This window comes from Chanos chanos, chromosome 6 (genome assembly GCF_902362185.1).
Source record: "Chanos chanos chromosome 6, fChaCha1.1, whole genome shotgun sequence".
NCBI lineage: Eukaryota > Metazoa > Chordata > Actinopteri > Gonorynchiformes > Chanidae > Chanos > Chanos chanos.
In genome coordinates this window covers 6,927,058-6,948,490 of record NC_044500.1, presented here as the reverse complement: position 1 = coordinate 6,948,490, position 21,433 = coordinate 6,927,058, and the positions used below count along the sequence as shown (strand labels likewise).

The 21,433-nt window shown below is 41.1% G+C and overlaps 3 protein-coding genes across 3 annotated transcripts; 1 reads left to right on the top strand and 2 right to left on the bottom strand.

Annotated features, from left to right (window-relative positions):
- Positions 1-456: 456 nt before the first annotated feature.
- Positions 457-8,554, top strand: med17 (mediator complex subunit 17). The gene is made up of 12 exons (XM_030777534.1): positions 457-525; positions 1,251-1,510; positions 1,726-1,889; positions 2,229-2,585; positions 2,835-2,916; positions 3,329-3,481; positions 3,616-3,746; positions 4,640-4,824; positions 5,516-5,653; positions 6,345-6,462; positions 7,768-7,927; positions 8,143-8,554. The coding sequence occupies exons 2-12, from the start codon at positions 1,276-1,278 to the stop codon at positions 8,349-8,351; spliced, it is 1,932 nt and encodes a 643-aa protein (XP_030633394.1). The 5' UTR covers positions 457-525; positions 1,251-1,275; the 3' UTR covers positions 8,352-8,554.
- A 2,437-nt stretch (positions 8,555-10,991) lies between these two features.
- On the bottom strand, positions 10,992-15,148 carry vstm5 (V-set and transmembrane domain containing 5). Its single transcript, XM_030778719.1, has 4 exons — positions 15,021-15,148; positions 12,098-12,424; positions 11,700-11,843; positions 10,992-11,066 (listed from the first exon to the last, which is right to left on the bottom strand). The coding sequence occupies exons 1-4, from the start codon at positions 15,106-15,108 to the stop codon at positions 11,005-11,007; spliced, it is 621 nt and encodes a 206-aa protein (XP_030634579.1). The 5' UTR covers positions 15,109-15,148; the 3' UTR covers positions 10,992-11,004.
- A 2,617-nt stretch (positions 15,149-17,765) lies between these two features.
- Positions 17,766-20,657, bottom strand: LOC115814481 (transmembrane 4 L6 family member 1). The gene is made up of 6 exons (XM_030777341.1): positions 20,392-20,657; positions 19,515-19,691; positions 19,191-19,259; positions 18,730-18,875; positions 18,409-18,595; positions 17,766-18,249 (listed from the first exon to the last, which is right to left on the bottom strand). The coding sequence occupies exons 2-6, from the start codon at positions 19,683-19,685 to the stop codon at positions 18,235-18,237; spliced, it is 588 nt and encodes a 195-aa protein (XP_030633201.1). The 5' UTR covers positions 19,686-19,691; positions 20,392-20,657; the 3' UTR covers positions 17,766-18,234.
- Positions 20,658-21,433: the final 776 nt, after the last annotated feature.

Here is a 21,433-nt window from a genome sequence, read left to right as displayed (position 1 = left end):
CTGTCAGCAGTCTATTGTTATTGAAATACGCATGCATTAGGATATACTTAAACGTTGTGAGGCACACTTTCACTGAACGTCTCCAAGCTGCAGAAATGCAGATGAAAGTCTGCTGTAGTGTTCTTTATGTACCATATAATTTGTATTGCAAGTGCATTGTTAGAAAAGTGTGTTGAAATAGAAATAAGTATGTGCCTCAGTTATATGTGATTTTCCATGGACAAGAAAAACATTACCAAAAGAGTTTAATCAGCCATAAGAGCATAACGAGACAACAATGGACAGTGTTTAAATTCTCGGCCTCACAAAACTAAAGCTCTGAGCACACATTTTTATTTTAGTTTACTTTATTTTATTATTGTAACACTCCTCAGCATAGCTTTAAGTTGCACGTACCCCAGCATCAAGATATATCGCGATAGCAGAACATCCCGGCCCAACTTGTCGCGAGATTTAAACTATTGTTAGCAATACGCGGTGGGATAGATAGCCGGGCAATTGGTTGCAGCTCCCAAAGATTGTACTGTAAGTAACGTATATGTTGCTTTGACATAAAACACGCACATTGAAAAGCAGCAAGAAATACTGGTAGCAGCTTCATAATGTGTATAATCAGAGTAGTCACGAATTGCATTATTGAATCTGTCAGTGAAACATTAGCAAATTTAGCTCATGTTAGCTTAGCTTTCATGAGCATTCTCCTCAACATCTGTTCTATTAATTTTTTCAACTGTGTCCAAAGCATTCTTTCTCTAGGTTGAAATAAAGTGTTGAATGTTCAGGTAATTACGTGAACTGTCATTAAAAAAAAAAAAAAAAAACAGCGACATGTGTAGCCGTTTTCTGTATCAGCAGGGCATAGTGGATTAACGTCGTTTTCTGATTTGTTATTAGTGACATTATGGGTGTTAAAAAACGATACTACCTTAGGAGCCCGTAGTCTTGTGTGATTGGTCCGTTGTTAGCAATATGCCTCCATACTATGTCTCTAATTTGTACTGGGCTAGGCAAAATCCGTGGCTACTGCAGCTGCAACTGACAGATGCACGCAGTGAGTTTCTCCACACGCTGAAGTCTGAATTTTAGAGGGTGAAGACACTGCGAAATTCATCTGTGTATTTTTATCTACTCAAGAATGACTGCATCGGCTTTGAAACCTTTAGTAAATATTCGAAAGTGTAGTTGTTGTGGTTGTCATTTTAGCCGTGACGATGTAAACATCATAACTTTTTTTTTTTTTTTTCTCCCAGATTGAAGACCCATCCACTCAGCACTATGTCTGGTGGGCCAGCGGTGCGTGTGAGCATCGAGTCGTCATGCGAGAAGCAGGTCCAGGAGGTTTCTCTGGACGGGACGGAAACCTACGTCCCGCCGCTCTCCATGTCGCAGAACCTGGCCAAGCTCGCGCAGCGCATCGATTTCAGCCAGGGCTCCGACTCGGACGAAGAGGGGACAGAAGCGGAGAGCCGAGAGCTGGAGTGGACCAAACAGGAACAGGAGGAGGACGAGGGTCAGTCGAGTACAGATCTGTGACGGATTTTAACTCGCTTTTGAAAAAAATAAAATAAACAGCATTTGAACAGCCATGTAAACGTGAAGAGTCATAGGCTAATCTCTCTTTCTTCTTTTCTTGCTCTTTGCTTTGTTTTCAATTTACTTCTCTTCTTTTAACCCCCTCTCTCCTTCTTTACTTTATCGCCTCCCTCTTCTCTGTCTGTCCCACAGGGACCGTGAAGTTCCAGCCGTCTCTCTGGCCCTGGGACTCTGTGCGTAACAACTTGCGCAGTGCTCTGACAGAGATGTGTGTGCTGCATGACGTGCTAAGCATTGTCAAGGAGAAGAAATACATGGCTCTTGACCCTGTATCCCAGGATCCCGCTGTTACCAAGGTAACCGCAAGCCCATCTTAGTCTTCCGCAAGTTTCCACATGTAAAAGTATACTTGGACATTAACAGATTAAAGACTGATCAACAGACTGATTGACTCAGGTTATAAAAAAAATATATATATATATATATATATATATATATATATAGCTTGCTCTTGTTTTGCCATTCAACCATGCCTTACAGAAATGTTTCACAAAAAGAGAGAAATGGATAAATGGATTCAGTGTACTTTGGGGGGGAAAATTGAAAGTGAAGCTGGAAATCATCCATGGCTTATGCAGACTCCTAAGCATTCTCTTAAATGACAGCATGTGCGTATAATGTGTGTGTGTTTACAGACGCCTCAGGTCTTCCAGTTGATCAGTAAGAAGAAGTCTTTGGCTACTGCCGCCCAGATCCTCTTGAAAGGGGCAGAGAAACTGAGCAAGTCTGTGGCCGAGAACCAGGAGAACCGACGGCAGCGGGACTTCAACTCCGAGCTCCTGCGACTGCGTTCTCAGTGGAAGCTCCGTAAAGTCGGAGACAAGATCCTGGGAGACCTGAGCTATCGCAGCGCTGGGTCTCTGTTTCCACACCAGGGCACGTTTGAAGTCATTAAAAATACAGACATCGATCTAGACAAGAAGATCCCGGAGGATCACTGTCCGCTCAACGTGCAGATTCCCAGTGACCTGGAGGGATCTGCCTACATCAAGGTAAGGATCACAGGTCACGGGAAGAGGCGTGTTCCTTAGATTCGGCTTTGACTGAGCTCAGATCAGCTAGAGCGTCGCGTCAAGTCAAGTTTAGTTTAGTTGGTTTCTTCATGTGTTTCAGTATAAGGAATGGAAGCTGTAACTCAAGTGGCTATGATTTTAGTCTGACGTGGAAGAAGATAGTGGTCAAACTAAATGGACCACACGCAGCAGTGATTTCACATTCTCTCCCTCCCTTCCTCCACACAGGTCTCTATTCAGAAACAGGCACCTGATATAGGTGATCTTGGCACCGTAAATCTCTTTAGGAGACAACCCAAAACCAAACCAGGTAGAAACATACACTTCTTACGCCAACTTTTCAACTGTTTATCTTTTTTGTGGGCAGAAGTGGTCTAGAGGTTAGAGAACTGGGCTTGTGACCAAAGGGTTGCCCGTTCGCTTCCCTTGGGCAAGGCACTTAACCCCCAATGCCCACTGCTCCTGCGTCTGATGTGTGTGCTCACTACTGGTGTGTTGGATGGGTTAAATGCAGAGGACAAATTCACTGTTCATGGTGTGTGTGTGTGTGTGTGTGTGTGCGCTCACAGAGATTTACATTTATTATTGTTCAACTATTAAGCCCTCTTTTTATAGATCATTCTGCCATCTCTATTGTTATTCCCTTTTGATGTTACTTATACTCTGCTTCTATTGTTCATCCTTTTCTGTTCACTCTCCTGTTCTCCCTGTTGTTGTGTCAGGTTCCCAGGCATGGCATTTAAAGCTGGAGGCAGCTCAGAATGTGCTGCTGTGTAAGGAGATCTTTGCTCAGCTCTCCCGAGAGGCTGTTCAGATTAAATCCCAAATCCCCCACATTGTGGTAAAAAATCAAATCATCTCTCAGCCATTTCCAGGTGTGTACATAACACATGCGCACAGTCGAATACATGCAGAAGTCACTTTTACTTTTGTGTGAGATTTGCTGGAGAGTGTGTTTTTTGTGTGTGTGTGTCTGTTTGTGTAATACGTTTCTCTGACTGGTGTGTAGGTCTACAGCTGTCCATATCTCTATGTCATTCAACGGGAGAGAAAAAGAACCAGAGGGCTTCACCGGAGAAAACCAAACCAGACGATCATCTCTACGTGTTGGAACACAACCTGCACCAGCTCATTAGAGAGGTATGCGCACACACACACACACACACACACACACACACACACACGCACGCGCACGCACTTAATCCCATGTGTACAAAACCTCAGATTTACACACTATGGCAGGAGATTGATGAGGGAAGAGTTGGGGGAAAAGGTTTAACCCCAGGATGGGTGTTGTATTTGCACTCTGTGCCTCAGACAACACACATGAGGGGATGCTTTAGCTGTCGACCTGGTATTAGGAGGTGCTCTGTGCGGTGTTGGTTTTCAGTCTCTGGACACGGAAGACCACGTTGCCGGTCTCTGTAGGTCCGGCTGGGATTCGAACCCTGGGTGGCTTACGAGAGCTCTTCCTCTTGATGGCCCGGCCGGTGGCACTCATTTAGGGAGGCGGCTCAGCTGGTAATGTGTGGAAGCGGAAGCGCGTTCATAAGATTCCCCTGATGTCTCTCTGTATCTCTTCCCAGACCCTCTTAGCTGAGACTTAATGGATTACTTAGCAAGCCACCGGTCGTGTCTCCTTAGGGGCTCCTGCCGAAAAATTCTACGTGGTATCCACGTGGTGGTGTTTTTTGGTTGACTGTGTGTTTTTGACGTTACCTCGGCCAAGCGGTTGCCGTCTCTGTGTGTGGCACTGAAGTGGCGCCGCTTGGCTGAGGTTGGGCGTAACGCGGATTCTGCAGTGTGCAGCTGTCACACACACACACACACACACACATACAGACCTCTGTCCCAGCACCACCTTTAGGGTCAGAACACCCTCCAAACCTTCAGAGTCTTCAGAGCCACACATACATGTACTCCTACATCATTCACTCATTTGTGACTGTTTTCGATAAACATGTGGTTATGTTGATTTTTGTCTTACCTCTATGTGTGTGTGTGTGTGTCTGTGTGTGTGTGTGTGTGTGTAGTTCCATAAGCAAACGCTGAGCTCTGTGGTAATGCCTCACCCGGCGAGTGCACCGTTTGGACATAAACGTTTGCGACTGGCTGGGCCAATGGCTTATGACAAAGCTGAGATCAACGCTCTGCAACAGAGTGAAGGACTGCTGGAGAAAATCATCAAACAGGCCAAACACATCTTCCTCAGGAGCAGGTAGAGACTACACACACACACACACACATACATACATATACACAAACAAACACGTTCTTCTCAGAACACACACACACACACACACACTAAACACATGTTCATATACACAAACAAACACGTTCTTCTCAGAACACACACACACACACACACACACACACACTAAACACATGTTCATATACACAAACAAACACATTCTTCTCAGAACATACACAAACAAACACATTCTTCTCAGATCACACACACACACACAATGATGGTAAATGTTATGCAACCAGTATGTTAATCATATGTGCATAAGCTTTACAGTTTGCATAAAATTTCATTTTTTTCACTCCTTCTGTGGAAAATACCATTTTTATTCCCTGTTCAGAACCAGAATATAAAGCAGGGTAACCCAGGACTGTTGCAACTGTTTTTTTTTTCCAATGAGATTCTCTCTATAAACGCGCACCATATAAACAAACAATGATTGATGTATCAGGAGGTTTATCTAAGATTTAAATAATAATAATAATAATAATAAAAAAAAAAAACAACATTGTGTGAATTTATGGGTAACACATGAATTAATCCAGTATAACTGTATGAAACTGTGATACTTTTCTCTCTTTCTCTCTTTTATTGTCTCACACCCGTCTCTCTCTCTCTCTCTCTCTCTCTCTCTCTCTCTACCTGTCCATCGCTCTCTCAGGACGGCACGTACCATTGACAGCCTGGCCAGTCGAATCGAAGACCCTCAGATCCAGGCCCACTGGTCCAACATAAACGACGTCTACGAGTCCAGTGTCAAAGTGCTCATCACGTCTCAGGGCTACGAACAGATCTGCAAGTAAGACCAGAGCGATCAGTCACCAGCCAATCAGTCACCAGCCAATCAGTCGCCAGCCAATCAGTCACTAGCCAATCAGTGGACCAGCTGTGATATAGAGAATGGAATAGCTAAGGATAGCGTGATTACAAGTTAATCGGGACTTTTGACACCTCTGTGATTAGAAGCATTTGGCAGCTGAAAAGTGTTTGTTTGTGTAAACGCTGATACTGATAATCTGTGACCTCGCTAATCAGGGACTGTCAAAGGCAGATCCATGTGAGTGTTATCGGCTTGGGCAGGGCTCCACAATTCAAGCCCTCAAAATCGTAAGCCCTGTCGGACTCTGTTTCCGCCAGGCATGGCACGTCTCTGATGGGTTGAGAGATGCCTTTTTGTTTTTAACAGAAACAGCAAAAACAGCATGTATTGGGCTTGACATGAGAACTGTCTAAGAGTATGCACATACTCTCAGATTTAGAGTGTGTTGAGAATAAGAGTCTTATTCAGTTGATACTGTCTCTACCTCCCTCTGCCTCTGTCTCTCCTTCTCCCTCTGTCTCTCCTTCTCCTTCTCTCCCCCCCCCCCTCCCTCCCCCTCCCTCACTCTCTCTCTCTCTCCCTCCCTCTCTCTCTCTCTCTCTCTCTCTCTCTCTCTCTCTCTCTCTCTGTCTCTCTATCCCTCTATCCCTGTCTCTATCACCTCTCCCAGGTCCATCCAGCTGCAGTTGAATATTGGTGTGGAGCAGATCAGGGTGGTACACAGAGATGGTAGAGTCATTACCCTCTCACACCAAGAGCAGGAGCTACAGGACTTCTTACTCTCTCAGGTGAGACACACACACACACACACACACGCATGCATGCTTGAACACACACACACACTCATTTTTCATCATGTGTAGACACAGAAACAGAGCTGTCTCAGAGCGTTTCTCCTTTCATGAGTATACTCAGGCTTTCTGCCTTTGTAGTCAACAACAGGCAAAATGCACATTGTCTTAATAAAATAAAAAACAGAAGAAAAGAAATAACATAGCAGTAATAGAAGTTGATTATTAATGTGTAAGTGCTTGACTGAATGATGTGAACTGGTGGTCACTTAGCCATTGGTATGATCTATAAGAGAATACATTTGTAACAGGGGAAATCAGTCTTCTTACAGTGAGAATGAAGGTGGATGAAAGGATATATTATCTCATAAGTGCGCGCAAAACTTTGCACAGGCTTTGCAGTTTGCAGTGAAATAAAAAAATTGTTTATGTTTTGTGGCATATGTTTAAAACTGTTCATTTCTGCGTCTTTGCCATACCTGTGAGAGAAGGGAAAAAAAAACAGTCAGGGTGGAGAGAAAACTGCAGGGCCAAAGTGGATTCACTGAAAATACCGCAAAAACATTTTCAAAAGAAAGTGCTTTGAATTCTGTATTATTCAAATGAACGTACGCAGAGAGGGTATTTTTTTTTTTAACTGTTTTGCAACACAGGTGCGTAGTTGAAAACGTGTTGGCTGAGATTTGAGCCGTGTTTATCATTGGAACTATTGGATTTTGCAACTTCATAACTGCGGCTAGACAGGAAGATTAAACCGCTGTCACATTTGGCTGTGTACGATCATGAGCTATTACATCACACTTTTTACACAATGCGTCTTTTCACACTCTGATTCACAACTAAGGTACTTTCATGTCCTCGGGCAAATTTTTACATGTACCTTGTATTAAAATGACTTAACTCTTACTTAAGCGCATCAGGATTGACAGATCGTACAAAGTTATTTATTAAATTTATTAAAAAATACATTATTAGATTACAAAATGTTATGTTTGTGGATACATGTATTAATAGCTGTTCCTACATTTCTAATAAACCACAATACATTTTTAAACTTTTTCAATTTTTTTTTTTTTTTTTTTACTTTGTTTCTGAATTTGTGGCAATGTCAAGGCAGTTTGTGTGAGTGTGACGTATCAGCAGTGCTGTGTCATTCTGTATGTATAGGTGTATCAGCAGTGCTGTGTCATTCTGTATGTATATGTGTATCAGCAGTGCTGTGTCATTCTGTATGTATATGTGTATCAGCAGTGCTGTGTCATTCTGTATGCATATATGTGTGTGTGTTTGTGTGTTCCACAGATGTCCCAGCACCAGATCCATGCAGTGCAGCAGCTGGCCAAGGTCATGGGCTGGCACGTGTTGAGTTTCAGTAACCACGTCGGCCATGGCCCCATCGAGAGCATCGGCAACGCCTCAGCCATCACTGTGGCGTCTCCAAACGGGGAATACGCTATATCAGGTACACGCGTACACACACACACACACACATGTATTCACTGTAAGATATCCAGTGCCTCTACTGACTAAAATTGTGAATGGAGCTGTGATATGACATCACTCAAGTCTCCATATATGCTATTATGTTACTGTTACACAGTGTGCATCACTCTCCGTATCTCTCTCTCTCTCTCGCTCTCTCTCTCTCTCTCTTTTTCACAATCCCTCTGTCTGTAGTACGAAATGGGCCTGAAAGTGGTTGTAAAGTACTGGTTCAGTTCCCGCGCAGTCAAGCCAAGGACCTGCCCAAGAGCGACGTGGTCCAGGACGCCAAATGGAACTATTTGCGGGGCCTGTATAAGGAAGTGCACTGGAGCCGAATGGAGGGAAAGAACTTTGTCTATAAGATGGAGCTCCTGATGGCAGCTCTGACGCCATGTCCCTAGAACTGACTTTATCGGTCCTTTTCAAACGTATCGTCTGTCTCTCCCGTTGTCTCTCCATCTGTCTCTCTCTCTCTCTCTCTCTCTCTCTCCATCTCTCTCTCTCTCTCTCTCTCTCCATCTCTCTTTCGCTGCTGAGCATTGCTCTCAAATTTGAATTATGTCTGAAATGCTCTGATATTTAAATACATGCAAATGCAGGCATACACACACACACACACATCCCCCCTACCCCACGAGTAGTCTTTTTGTTTGTTTTTTTTTTAATGTTTTTATTTTATTTCAAGCATAAATATAACTTTCTGTTAAATATCCAGTTTGTTGGGTGAATAAACTTTTTCATTTATTTGTACAAGGTTGTAGCGTTGGTCATTTCTGAATTTCTTTTCTCAAATTTGAGAATGCGGAGTGTTGGAAGTTGTGTTTGGTTTTTTTCAGAGTAAATTTGATGAAATTTCTCAAAGATATCACTTGGCCATTGGTTGTGCATTTGATAAGGCTGTTGGTATTGCCTTCAAGTCTCTTTTTTTTTTTTGAGTTGAACACAAAAATGTTCACAAAAATCTGTGTTGAAGTTCCACATGTTGATGTCTGAAGACATCAGTCTGTCTGCTAGTCCAAGTTAAAAACGTCAGATAGCGAAGCCATCGTACAGAATCAGCCCTGGAGACTTTGAAAGCCCTTGAAAATATTGTTGGTTAGAGACACCATAGACCCTTTCAACAGGTCTCTCTGTCTGAAAACATCACTGTGTACACTGCGAAACACGTGAGAAATGTACAGAACATACAAGGCTTTTTTAAGACATGCACACCGATTGGGATCTGAAGAGTTCAGTCACATCATTTCAGGCTTGAGCATAATGTTCCTGAGAGATGAAGCAAAAATGAGCACTCCTTAAGACCTACAGTAAAAACCATGACGGTCTTGCATGTACACGGATGTGCTCAAACACGCCAAAACTCACCCTCCTATGTTCACAAGAAGTAGGCTTTGTACGTAGAGATCATGACTTCTTTTGTGTGTTAATGATAAGGTATTAGTTAACATGGAGTCTCCTAAACAGTCCTTTAATGCTCTTTTACCACTGTTTTCACAGTAGTAATAATGAGATGGTACTTGGAGGCTAAATTAATGTTTAGTTCAAAATAAAAAGAACCCTCCCTCCTCAGTGTTATGGTCTCATCTGTCATAATCTTAAAATAGCTTTTGCCCATGTTGGGTTTTGCCTCTTTTGTCTGTGGTTATGATGGTTTTTAGTTCATTTGTTTCTTTTTTTTTTTTGTGTGTGTTTTGGTTTTTTTTCCCTGTCATACAAACGTAATATTTAACAGTAGCTTTATACATGTGTGTATTCACGCTCCCTCCCTACATTCTAACGGAAAAATTGTGGTTTTGTATAATGGCCTTGACGTGATAGCGTGGTGGAATGTCTAATTAGAAACATCCCCAAGATGAAAGTCTCTTATTGAGCGTTCAGTAAGTCGACAGAGACAAAAAGCATACAAAGCTACTGGTAACAGGACTGGTAACAGACAGTGATGTCTGTACCACAAAATGACGTGAAGAAAGGGATCTCACAGTGGAACTGGGCAGGTGCTTTGGTTTGAGGAAAATGAAACGAACGGGAAATATGTTCGTGCCATTCTGTTTATGTTTTACAGTTTTTCATTTGACGTAAATCACTCATTCACACCCACGCACATTCACTTTTTGAACAAATGTCATGAGAAGCATGTTTGCTGTTTCGCTTTGGCTAGCTGTAAACAACAAAGTCATAATTTTACAAAGTTATATACACACTCACACACACACAAAATATCACAAAATCTACATTAATCAATCCACGTTGTGTATAACAGTAGAGTGGCAACTCAAATGTCTCTAAGAGACTGATTTTCATCTTACTTTTTTCTCAGTGGAGGTAGCAAGGGTTTTATTTGACAATTATTTCAGGGATTGGATCAGAAATGTGTTAGATAAAGTTTTTGGAAGACTGAAACCATACTTTGATTGACCTCATTAAGGTCTCAGGAAAAATCGTGGATGTAGATTGATACATAATGATCCTCATGTCTGGTTGACAACCTTTATTTGTCATCTCTTTTTACACTATTTATTTGGAGTCAGTGTAGGAAAAAAAAATGGGAGGGGCCTGAGAAAAATTTCAAAGGTCACATGTCACCAGGTAAATAAATATTTGCAAAGTGAGGACGGACACCCTCAGAAACGGTTCATCAAAGAGTTTCCCTCTGTAGAAAATTCCTGTGTCATTCTCTACCACCTGCAGGAATTCTTTTGGGCCTTCCCTCCTCTCCGTCCATATCCCTATACAAATTGACATTTCTGCTAAAGGTTGTTGTGAAAATGTTCTTCATGTGGAAAATTCCAGATATATTTCTTCAGAGCTGAACACTGTAGATGAAAGTCAGCTGGTGATATTTCATGTGCCGCATATTGTAAAGGCGAAGCGCTTAAAACGTACAATGATCCACAACAAATTTATAATCCAAGTTCTAATCCATAATCCATGACTTTGCTTTGGAAGCGTTTGAATTCACAGACTTTGCTCTGAACGTCAGAGGCAGAATCTGCAGTTTGAAGTGGGGATACTGTCACCGTGGGAACTTTGAAAATCACACACCCCTTCGGGCGATCAATTGTCTCCGGACCTTGCTGGGTGTTCCCGGAGTATCTGCAGCTCAGTATGGGAGTGTTCTGTGTACAGAAGAGGGAGGAACACCGTCAGATGATTTACAGATCACTTACTATTACACTGATCTGGGATCAGCTACACTTACAATGATATTTGCCTGAGTTGTTGTTCCTGTTCGCAGTTCAAACAAACAGAAGCTTTTACTGATCCTAACAAAGAAGCAGTGTGCTGAAGGTTGAGCCTGGAGCCTTTTCTCACACTGAACTACCTTTGCTCTACTATCAAATACAATGATTTAAACACATAGTGCAGCTCCAAGCTGCGGAAAAGCTGATCCATGCAATGATTCCTTACCCATTCACTGTGAGTCGAGCATTGATGTTAAGTGTGGTTTTCAAAGGACACATGACCTCCAAGTAAGAGCCTCTAACCAGACCTAATCATGTGATTTTGGCTCTCATCTAAAGGCCCTTTTAATTATGCTACAAGTCCAGGTGATAATATACATTGTGAACCAGACTCTACAGCACTGTATCTAATTAGCTCATGCCTGAAGCTTTGGAGGGTAGCTCATTTGCTAGGTCAGGTGTAGTCGTACAAGGTGAGCGCAAATGCCGGCAGCGTAACCGATTCACAGAGCAGGAAAGACTTGAAAGACCAGTGAAAGAGATTTGGGCCAGATTTGTTTGATTTACCTGGTATCCGCCCCCTCTTCCTCAGTGATATCACATAGTGGTACAGTTTATTCAGGAGCCACATGGAGAGCATCAGTGTACCAGCTACTGCCCCCAGTGCTAGAGCTGACACAGCCAAGTACTGCACATCCTCATAAATAACCTCTGAAACAGATGAATGACATAGTTACGAAATAGTTATGATAAACGTTCATATTATTTACATACCCAGGAATTCCAACAACATCAGAAAAAAGATAGATAGATAGATAGATAGATAGATAGATAGATAGATAGATAGATAGATAGATAGATAGATAGATAGATAGATAGATAGATAGATAGATAGATAGATAGAAAGATGGATAGATAGAGAGATAGATAGACAGACAGACAGACAGACAGACAGACAGACACACCTGTAACATGGAGCACCAGACCAGCATCTCTGCTGTTACCAGAAGGTTCTGTTACGCTGATGATGTAGTAGCCTGTGTCCTGCAGCTTGACATCTGACAGAATGAAGGAGCCATTTGAAAATGTGTGCACCCTTTCTTGGTAAAACTCGGAGATGTTCACAATCCCCCCGTGCTTCCAAGAAACAACATTCCTTTGCTCGCTTTCGGATGTGAAGGTCCATCCGATGGTTGGTATACCGGTACATGCAATGTCCACAGAGAAGAGCACACTGCCTTGAACCGGCTCTGTGATGGAGCGCTCTGGTACTCGAATGGTGATACCTTGAACTTAAGGAGAGAGAGAGACAGAGAAAGGAAGAGAGTGAGAGAGAAAATGACACAGAGAAATAAAAAGTCTCATTGAAGCAATGTAGAGTGTTTTCATTTGTTCTGAACTTCACAAATGAAAATTCCAGGTTTGCCACATTGGTTAAAATACTCAATGTGGACAGTAAGGGTCACTGAAGGGGACTCCATTCATGAAGGGTACCCATCCTCATTTAGCTCTTATTACTTTAATTAAGTTGGATTGTTGGGTGATCAGTAAAAGACAAATAAGTGCACATCTGGACAGAAAAGGACCATTATTTCTGAGAAGACTTATGCTGAATGTGTGGGCAAAGGTAAGGGGATATTTATTGTTAATAACATTATAGGATCTTTACCAATGATTATATCACTTAAGATTCAGTTTTGCCCCAGGCTTCACTGGTGTTTTGAACTGGGTTGTACAAACACAGGTGAGAGTCATGTGCTTGAGTGTGTCCCTATTTGCACAGTGGATGGTATTCTAAGTGAGGAACTGGACATTCTTCAGAAGCCTGCATTTGTGTCCAGTCTGTCTTAAAACTGTACATGACTGATCTCATAGCTATCACTACTTCACGGCTTTTGATTCTAAGGCCATGCTTAACAAACGCAAACTCCACTGTCCCTTCCTTAGCCAGATTTCTGCTTTTCAATGAATAAAAGGACTTGAATCTTAAATTTTCGAGAAGGAATTTTTGAATTATTAAATTTAATATGCTTAAATTAATTTGATTCCTTAATTAGTTACATTTTTTCCCCCCTTATGACTACAAACTCGATGAGAAATAACTGCTTGTCAGTATTGTACATCACTTGCCCTGGTTTTTACTGACAAGAAGGTAGTCTGCATTCCTCTGTACTGTTCTTACACAATAGATATGTGTGCATTTCTCACACTGTCAGGTAAAATGGACATTATTCACTGTATTTGGAACCTCATCCATAAGCCTGGTTTTATACCGTGTGAATATTTGCATCTGAGACTGCTAGGCCTCAGAGGTGGAATCACAGGGAACGTGCTTTGCTTGGTTGGCCTATTGTGTTGCGTTTCCTGTTCAAACACATTTTCAGGTACAGCGTGTTTCTTCTTTTCTGTTGTTTCATGGGCGTAACTTTTTTTTTGTTGTTGTTTTAAAAATTATTTTTACCTTCACAGAATTTGTTTTGAGACAGATCTAAGCATCTGATGATTTTACCACATAAAGAAAGTAAAATTTGATCTCAGAAGGATTATCTACCAACAGAAAAAATCAAATAATCTGCAGTATTTCTGACACACACACACACGCCGCCTCGCTGACGAATCCCACCAGAAATCAGTTGCATCTCTTTACGTTTTTTTTTTTTGCTTTTTTTTTTTTAAATCAGTTCATTCACTCGAATTCATAATTGACTCTACAATGCAACAAACTCTTTCTTTTTTCTTTCTTTTTTTTTTTAATCCAGAGATCCAAGATGTGAAGATCTATCTAACGGCAGCAATAGTTACGTCCACCTTCATCTGCCTTGCTAAAAATTAACCAACACTGACTCAGAAATGCTGCAGGCAAAACAACCTCGACCAGGAAGATCATAAATGACCTCTGATCTCCTATAAATGGATGTATGTAAAACAGTCACGAAGCCAAGAAAACATGTATCTCACAAAGTTACTCGCATGTAACCCTTAGCCAAGCTATAAAGCTCACAAGAAATGTGATTGAAGACAAACCGAGAGAGGGAGTGAGATAAGATGAAAAAGTATAGTTTGATAAAGATGACTGATGATTTTATAATGAGCCAGAACAGATAATACTGTATCTAGGTCCTCGTCTGTGATTAATATTTTACTACCATAAAAATGACAGAATCACCCCATGACACAACGACATGTGTTCGCACATCAGGGACGTGAAAATTGAGCTGTGGCATTGTCTCTTGTTTTTCATGCCCTGACTGCCTGACTGAATGTGCTTATTGCAATGTTGGTGGTTAATGCACCAACTTGTCAGGAATTTCAAACTATTTTGTTGGTATAGTGCACCCTTGGAGATATATGCGTACACACCATCTCACTCAAAAGAAGAAGCACTTTAGAAGCATTTTCAAACATCAGTAGTAAACAACCCACTGGTAGGATGATCCAGTCCTTCAAAAAATACCATTCCACACAGTTGGAAATGCATGCAGTATGTGCTATTCGTCCAGATACAAAACTTTATTGTGCAAAAAAAAAAAATGTTCCAGTTCCTGAATAGCAGGATATTTTTAAGAGCTGCAGTATTTTGCTCTAGAATTACTACCCCCCCCCCCCGGCTTCTGTGTCTGTTTAACCTGTTTTGTGTGTGCTGACGTTTATGGCCTCACTGTAACCACAGTTGTCCTTCTGGGGTAAAAAAAAAAAGTGGATTATCTCTTTAAAAAGGCTATGAAGGTTTAATTTTCAAGACCTGAGATTTCTTTATTTGCAGAAACACGTGCACACACACACACACACACACACACACACACAAACACATACACACACACACACACACGCACACACACACAAACACATACACACACACACGTCTATATGTTTGTATAATGCACTTACCGAAACTGAAGAGGTAGACCACGATGAGTAGTGCCCATATTCCCTGAGAGTATCCCCGAATCCTCACGGGCCACATTGAGTCCCTCATCCATTTATTTACATATATACACACTAAGCCCCAAAGTGCATTATCTCTGTAAGTCTGTCCCTCTTTCTCTGTCTTTGACTTGTGGTGTTTCTCTCTAAACACTCTAAACACACACTCTCTCTCTCTCTCTCTCTCTCTCTCTCTCTCTCCCTCTCTCTCTCTCTCTCTCTTTCACCGTCTCATCCTCTGTTTTTCCCTATTTGTCACTCTGTCCCTATCATTTCTCTCACATTCACCTTATCTTCTCATTATCTCTCTTTCTTTCTGTTTCTTCACTTTTATATTTTGGCTTCACTCCCTTTATCCTTTTCACAGTCTTTGATCTATCTCTTCATTATTTCGTTCTCTCTCTCTCTCTCCCTCGTGCTGTCTTCCTATTCAGTGCTCTCTCTTTCTCTCTCTCGCTCTTTGGCTCCGTCAGAGTGTTCGTGGAGAATGAGAGTTGTTCATCAGTGCATGCCTGCACTGCAGAGCTTATCAGACAGGTTCAACAGGATAGCACAGGTTAAACATAACAAAAAAAAAAAAACACGCAGCAGAGCAGGAGCGTGTGCACACTCGCACATGCTCACTGTACACAAGAAGCTGTCTGTACAATACACACTAGCTGAAAAATATGTGAAAGAAAAAAAAGTCACTAGGAAATACAATACCAGCGAGGATTTAGTCAGATACGCTGTGGTCCTCTGGCACCTGGGTCCAAAGTGCACAGGGAGATATACAAACACCAACACTGACGGACCACAACGATAAGCTAAGGACTCACCTAAGACTCTCCAGTGCCCAAAAATGCGGACAGTAACCGAGCCTGTTTCCCTTTTTTTTTTTTTTTTTTTTTTAATTGGTCGCACCTACAGATTTCTACGGATCAGAGTGGCAAAAAAACCCAAAATAAACGTCTGAGTCAACAGTCAAACACCTGCTTTCATTACAGAGCACACACTGAAGGGCTGCAGGACAAAAAAACAACCCCTGATTTGACTATCCAGATAGGAACACTTTTTCTAGGTGTGTGTGTGTGTGTGTGTGTGTGTGTGTGTGTGTGTGTGTGTGTGTGTGTGTGTGGGCATGCGTGTGTGAGTGTGTGTGTGTGTGTGTGTGTGTGGGTTTAAATCTCTGCTTGAGTTAACAACTTAGTTTTATGACACTCAAATATCTCTGCAGAAAGTAGACCTCAATTTGATTTTGAAGTGTTACATTTTAGACCGAGGATTGTTGCTCTTTCCCAGCTAGAAATGCTTTGGGGCAGTATATGGCATGTAACCAGACTGCTCTGGTAAAGAGAATGACACAGAACATTGGAAATAGATTTCTTAGTCTCTCTCCTTCTCTCTCTCACTCTCTCTCTCCCTCTGTCTCTCTCTCTCTCATATTCCAAGTATCTCACACACAGCTCAGTACCTGATGGTGACTTGGACCACGCCTATTAGACAGGTCAAACAGGAAATGTTGACTCAGTGGCTTGAAATACACACAGATACCTACACTCTCACACACCCACACACACAGGCGAACAGTGAACAGATTCAGTCATTGCAATGTTATCACCTGTGAAATCCTGGACGTAATCCCACATAGTTCTTGAATTAGTGAGACTAGGAAATCTCCCCTTCTCTGTCTCTCTCTGTCTCTTTCTCTCTCTCTCTCTCTCTCTCTCTCTCTCTCTCTCTCTCTATCTCACACACACACACACACACACACACACACACAATGGCTTTTTGTTCAATGGTGTGGAGTGTCAGTAATATCTATCATATCATATCATATCATATCATATCATATCATATCATATCATATCATATCATATCTCTACATAAGGGTACAGAAAATGTCGTGATGTCACACACAGGGAGCAGCATAAGCCAGATGAAAGTGGTCACACTGTACAAGAGAGGATATGTACCCATATAAGGCAATGAAAGAGGAAGTAAATGATGCCTTTGTGTCGTAGCCAATGGAGTAAAATAACAGCGTCACACACATATATAGAGCATCAAACAACTAAATTGTTAATTGTGTGTGTAGTTCAATAACCTACAAATCCTCTATATTTAGATGTAGGTATGTAATTAACCCTACAGTCCAACACCTTTCATCATATTTTAAGAGCGTAATCGGTGTCAGTGGTCCCCAAATGCTCTCTTCCTAGTACTCTCTGTCCCTGTTTCTTTATCCTTGTCTCTATTTATATCTCTCTTTCTATAGGCACATCTTATTTTCTCTCCCCCGTCTTGATTCCAGTCTCATTCAGTTCTTCATTTTAACGTCTTTCTTTACCATGTTCACTGGAATTCTATCTGCAGATTTTGGCTCCATTTCTCTGTGGATTGATTTCGGGGTGGTAGTAAGTCCACCAGGAATTTTTGTGGTTTTTCCACCATTAATCACTGTTGATTTGTTAACATATCAGATATAAGGAGCTATTGTTGGAAAAGTTAACTAATGCCACAGTTACATATTAACAGTGAGGCGGTGCTTTTATTTACCCTTCATGGACACTTTTCATGGACATAGTGAGTGAGTGGTATGTGTTGTGTGTGTGTGCGAGTGCGAGTGTGTGTGTGTGTGTGGGGGGGGGTGGGGGGGGGGGGTGCAGGATTGAATGTTTAATCATTGCTGAAATATTCTTTTGTACTGCAACACACACACACAAACTCTGATATTTAAGATAGGTAATTTAATTTATCTCATAACCAACTGTCACAAGTTAATCATCCATATATATGTAACAAAACAACTGGAATGTTAACTAATCATACATGCCTTTAGAAAATCACTGAGGTCTAACAATAAGAACTTCTGACAACCTCCAAACATTACATTACCAATTTACACACCTATTTCTGCATCTTAAAAAAAGGATTTAATTACAGTTTGTGGCAAGAGGAGGGATCGCTCCTTATTGTTAGCCTGTGTGTAAAATTACATATAACTGGTTTATGAATCATTTTCAGTCTAAAGCTGTTTATACATGAGAAGATAAAAAGGCTCTTTTGAGAATATAATTAGCATAGAAATCTTCACTTGTTTTTGAGTGTAGTAATAACAATTTGGTTAAAAGTTGAACAGATTTCATACTTAGAGCATGTCAGTGTGTTATGTGATGTGGAGTGTGTCAGTTATTCCTTACGCCATCCCAGCCTGTAGTAAAAAAAAAAACAAAAACAAAACAAAACAAACAAAAAAACAAAAACAGAGAATCAATATTTGAGTATGCATGTCTGCTCTACTTTGTGCACATCTGAAAATGCCAACTCCATATGAAACAACAGCTTAGCGCCATGGAGAAAGGAGATGTACCTGTCTTTTACTCATGCAGGTTCCACAGAGGCATCCCAGCAAACTGTTGACCACTTGAGAAACTGAGAGCACAGCCTCCAGTGTTCCCAGTGCCAGCAGAATGGAGAACAAAACCACGTTCCACAGAACCACATTCTGTGGATTCTTACACTCTGTCCATAATGTCTGGTTAAACAGGTAACTCTCCCTGACAATAAAACACAAAAAAAACAAAAACCTTTTTAATATAGCCGCAGGCGTGAGAGCTTCCACAAATAAGTGCAAATATATCACAAGATGTTGTGGTATGGTGTATGTTTGTTTGTTGAGTCTATGCATTACTCGGTGGTCTGGTTGATAAAAGGGGTGTTGTACTCTCCGTTGCCTGTATCACATAGTGGGCCATTCTGCAGGCCAATAGCAGAGACCACCATACAGTATAGTGCTCCCGCTACACCCACCACAGACATCACCATGGCAAACATCATCTACAGCAAGAACAAAGTGCACACACATTCCAAGCACAAATCATGAACATGTAGTCAGCATGTAATATGTTTCTTAAAAATGAAAAGAGGCTAAAGAGTTGAAGATTTAGACAGACAAACACAGAGACATACATAGACACAGACATGCACACACTTGAAGGCTGTATTAAGACAGGACTTCCATTTCCACTTTCCATTTTCCACATTGATGCATTTCCACACTCACAGGAAGACACATAGTTATACACATGAACAGAGAAATAGACAAATACACGTACAGATCAGTATATTCATTCACACGGTGTGGTCACTCACCCCACACCTGTTGGCACAGCAACTCCCCTCCACTCCTGCAGCCCGCATTATTGAAGCAGGTAGGAACATCTGTATATTCACAGAGTTATAATGTACGAATAAACATATACACACACGCACATGTACACGCACACGCACATGTAGACGCACACACACACACACACACACACACACACACACACACACACACACACAAAGTAGCTATATTCACAGTAAAAGTAGTTATTTATCTTTTACACTCAAATACCACATACATAATTAGTTTGTTTTTTTTTTGTTTTTTTTTGGGGCCGTTAAATACAAACACAGTTTTAAAAAACTCACTAGCAAGCCACCTCCAATGACTCCTGGGAAATACCAGACTTGTTCAGTGATCTCTTCCGTTCTCAACACTTCTCCATTGGGGAAAAAGAGAAGAATGTTCGCTACAACGGCCAACAGTCCCAGTGGAAACAGCATGTCCCCAGTACACTTTGCACACTTTCCAGTACACATCTTCGCCTGTCCAGATACGAAATGAGGACAGAATAAACAAGAATACCTTTCAAATATAGCTTAAAATGTGGCATTGTCTTCTAAATCACGACAAACAGATCAGATCTCTATCATCTAGATTTTGTTTGTTTGTTTGTTTGTTTTATTATTAGTAAAATGGCGTAAGGACTGGAACATACAAAGCAATACCACTTTGAAATACTGTATCGCCCTAAAGTATATTTGGAAGCCGAGACTAAGCTATGACGCTATGTATGGGCCTCTACATACGTTCTACAGCTGTACAAAGTAAACTTCAATGTTTTATGGCAGCCCTAAATTCCTAGATATTTATATGTGATCTGTCTTTTCAAAAACACTGCGACTAAAAATAATGTAATCTTGTGATTGCACATGTTGCTTTGGAACCTGTTTATGCGCAATGGTTTTCACAGGTCACAAATCTGTACAAGTAGTTTCTATAATACAGAACCATATACTGCTTATATATTTCTGTGTACAAATTAAATAGAGAGTATGTAGAGCTGCTATTTGGTAAATACATATAGCATGTGTTATTGTACACAATACATAACTTTTTTTCTTTTTTAATAATTACTAAATTTCTATTGCTAAAATGCGTCGGCTTTCTTTTCTGAAGGTAGAAAAATTTTAAGTAAACCAACAGAGCAAAAAAGCATTAGATTGTATTTATGTCATAAATTACCTGTGGCTGGTAGTTTAGTAGTTATCAAGATGAAAGAATCAGTGCGTAATCCGTCTGGGCCTTTGAACAGTTTGGAAAGGGTGAAACCAGTTTGAAAACCCTTTAGTCCGTGGACCATATAGATAGCTACTGGTTCATAAGCGTGGGAGAGTGAAACTGTCGGAGGAACGTGAGCACAGATTCAGGTAACTCAGGGAAGACAGGGGGGCCTCGTGTCCTCTCGGTCAGCGTCCTCTCTTCTCTGACGGGGTCGGTCAATAACCGCCTCTCTACATGAGCACTGCAGGTTATTGAAGCTACTGGCTTAAATGAACTGTGGAATATTAACCTCATCCAGTTTCTGTTTTTAATCTGATTGAGTGTGTGTGTGTGTGTGTGTGTGTGTGTGTGTGGTGGTTATGAACATCTCTGTGTGAGTATGTCCATGCTGTGTTAAGCACATGTATTGATGAGACTTTATTGACATAATGACTTAGGTAATGTTGACACACTGCGTTCACAGAATTGAGAGACAGTGATGTCAAGAGAAGGAAGAGGGTAGTTATCAGTCAGAGAATAACACAGAGAGAGGGAAGCAATTTCTACTCACTTAGGAATGACTTAGACTTTGAGAGCGTGTATCATGTCCATCCATTACTTTTATTCTGGCCATTTTGTCATTATTATTAAAATTTTAACTTCTTAACCCCTAAATTCTTGAACTGTTCTTCAATATATTTGTAACTTTTTGTATTTGTATATTTATAATTGTGCCAAATTAGTCCTTATGTGTCTTATGTGCTGATAGGAAGAATTTTAATTATCATATAGCATTGAAATATTTAGGGGATGGCCAGTTTCATTTTAGTTTTAAAATAACTCTGTTTGCTCCCTAGTGTCTGATTAAAAATACAAATGACAATTTTAGACAAGCGTATCTCAAATATCGATCTTTGTACCCTCGTGAAGTCTGACACTTGCTGTACATACTGAGCTGTGTCTTGTTCCTAGTTTCCTTGTTCTCAGTGTTCCTTGTTAACCTGTATCCTGTTAGCCTTGTTCC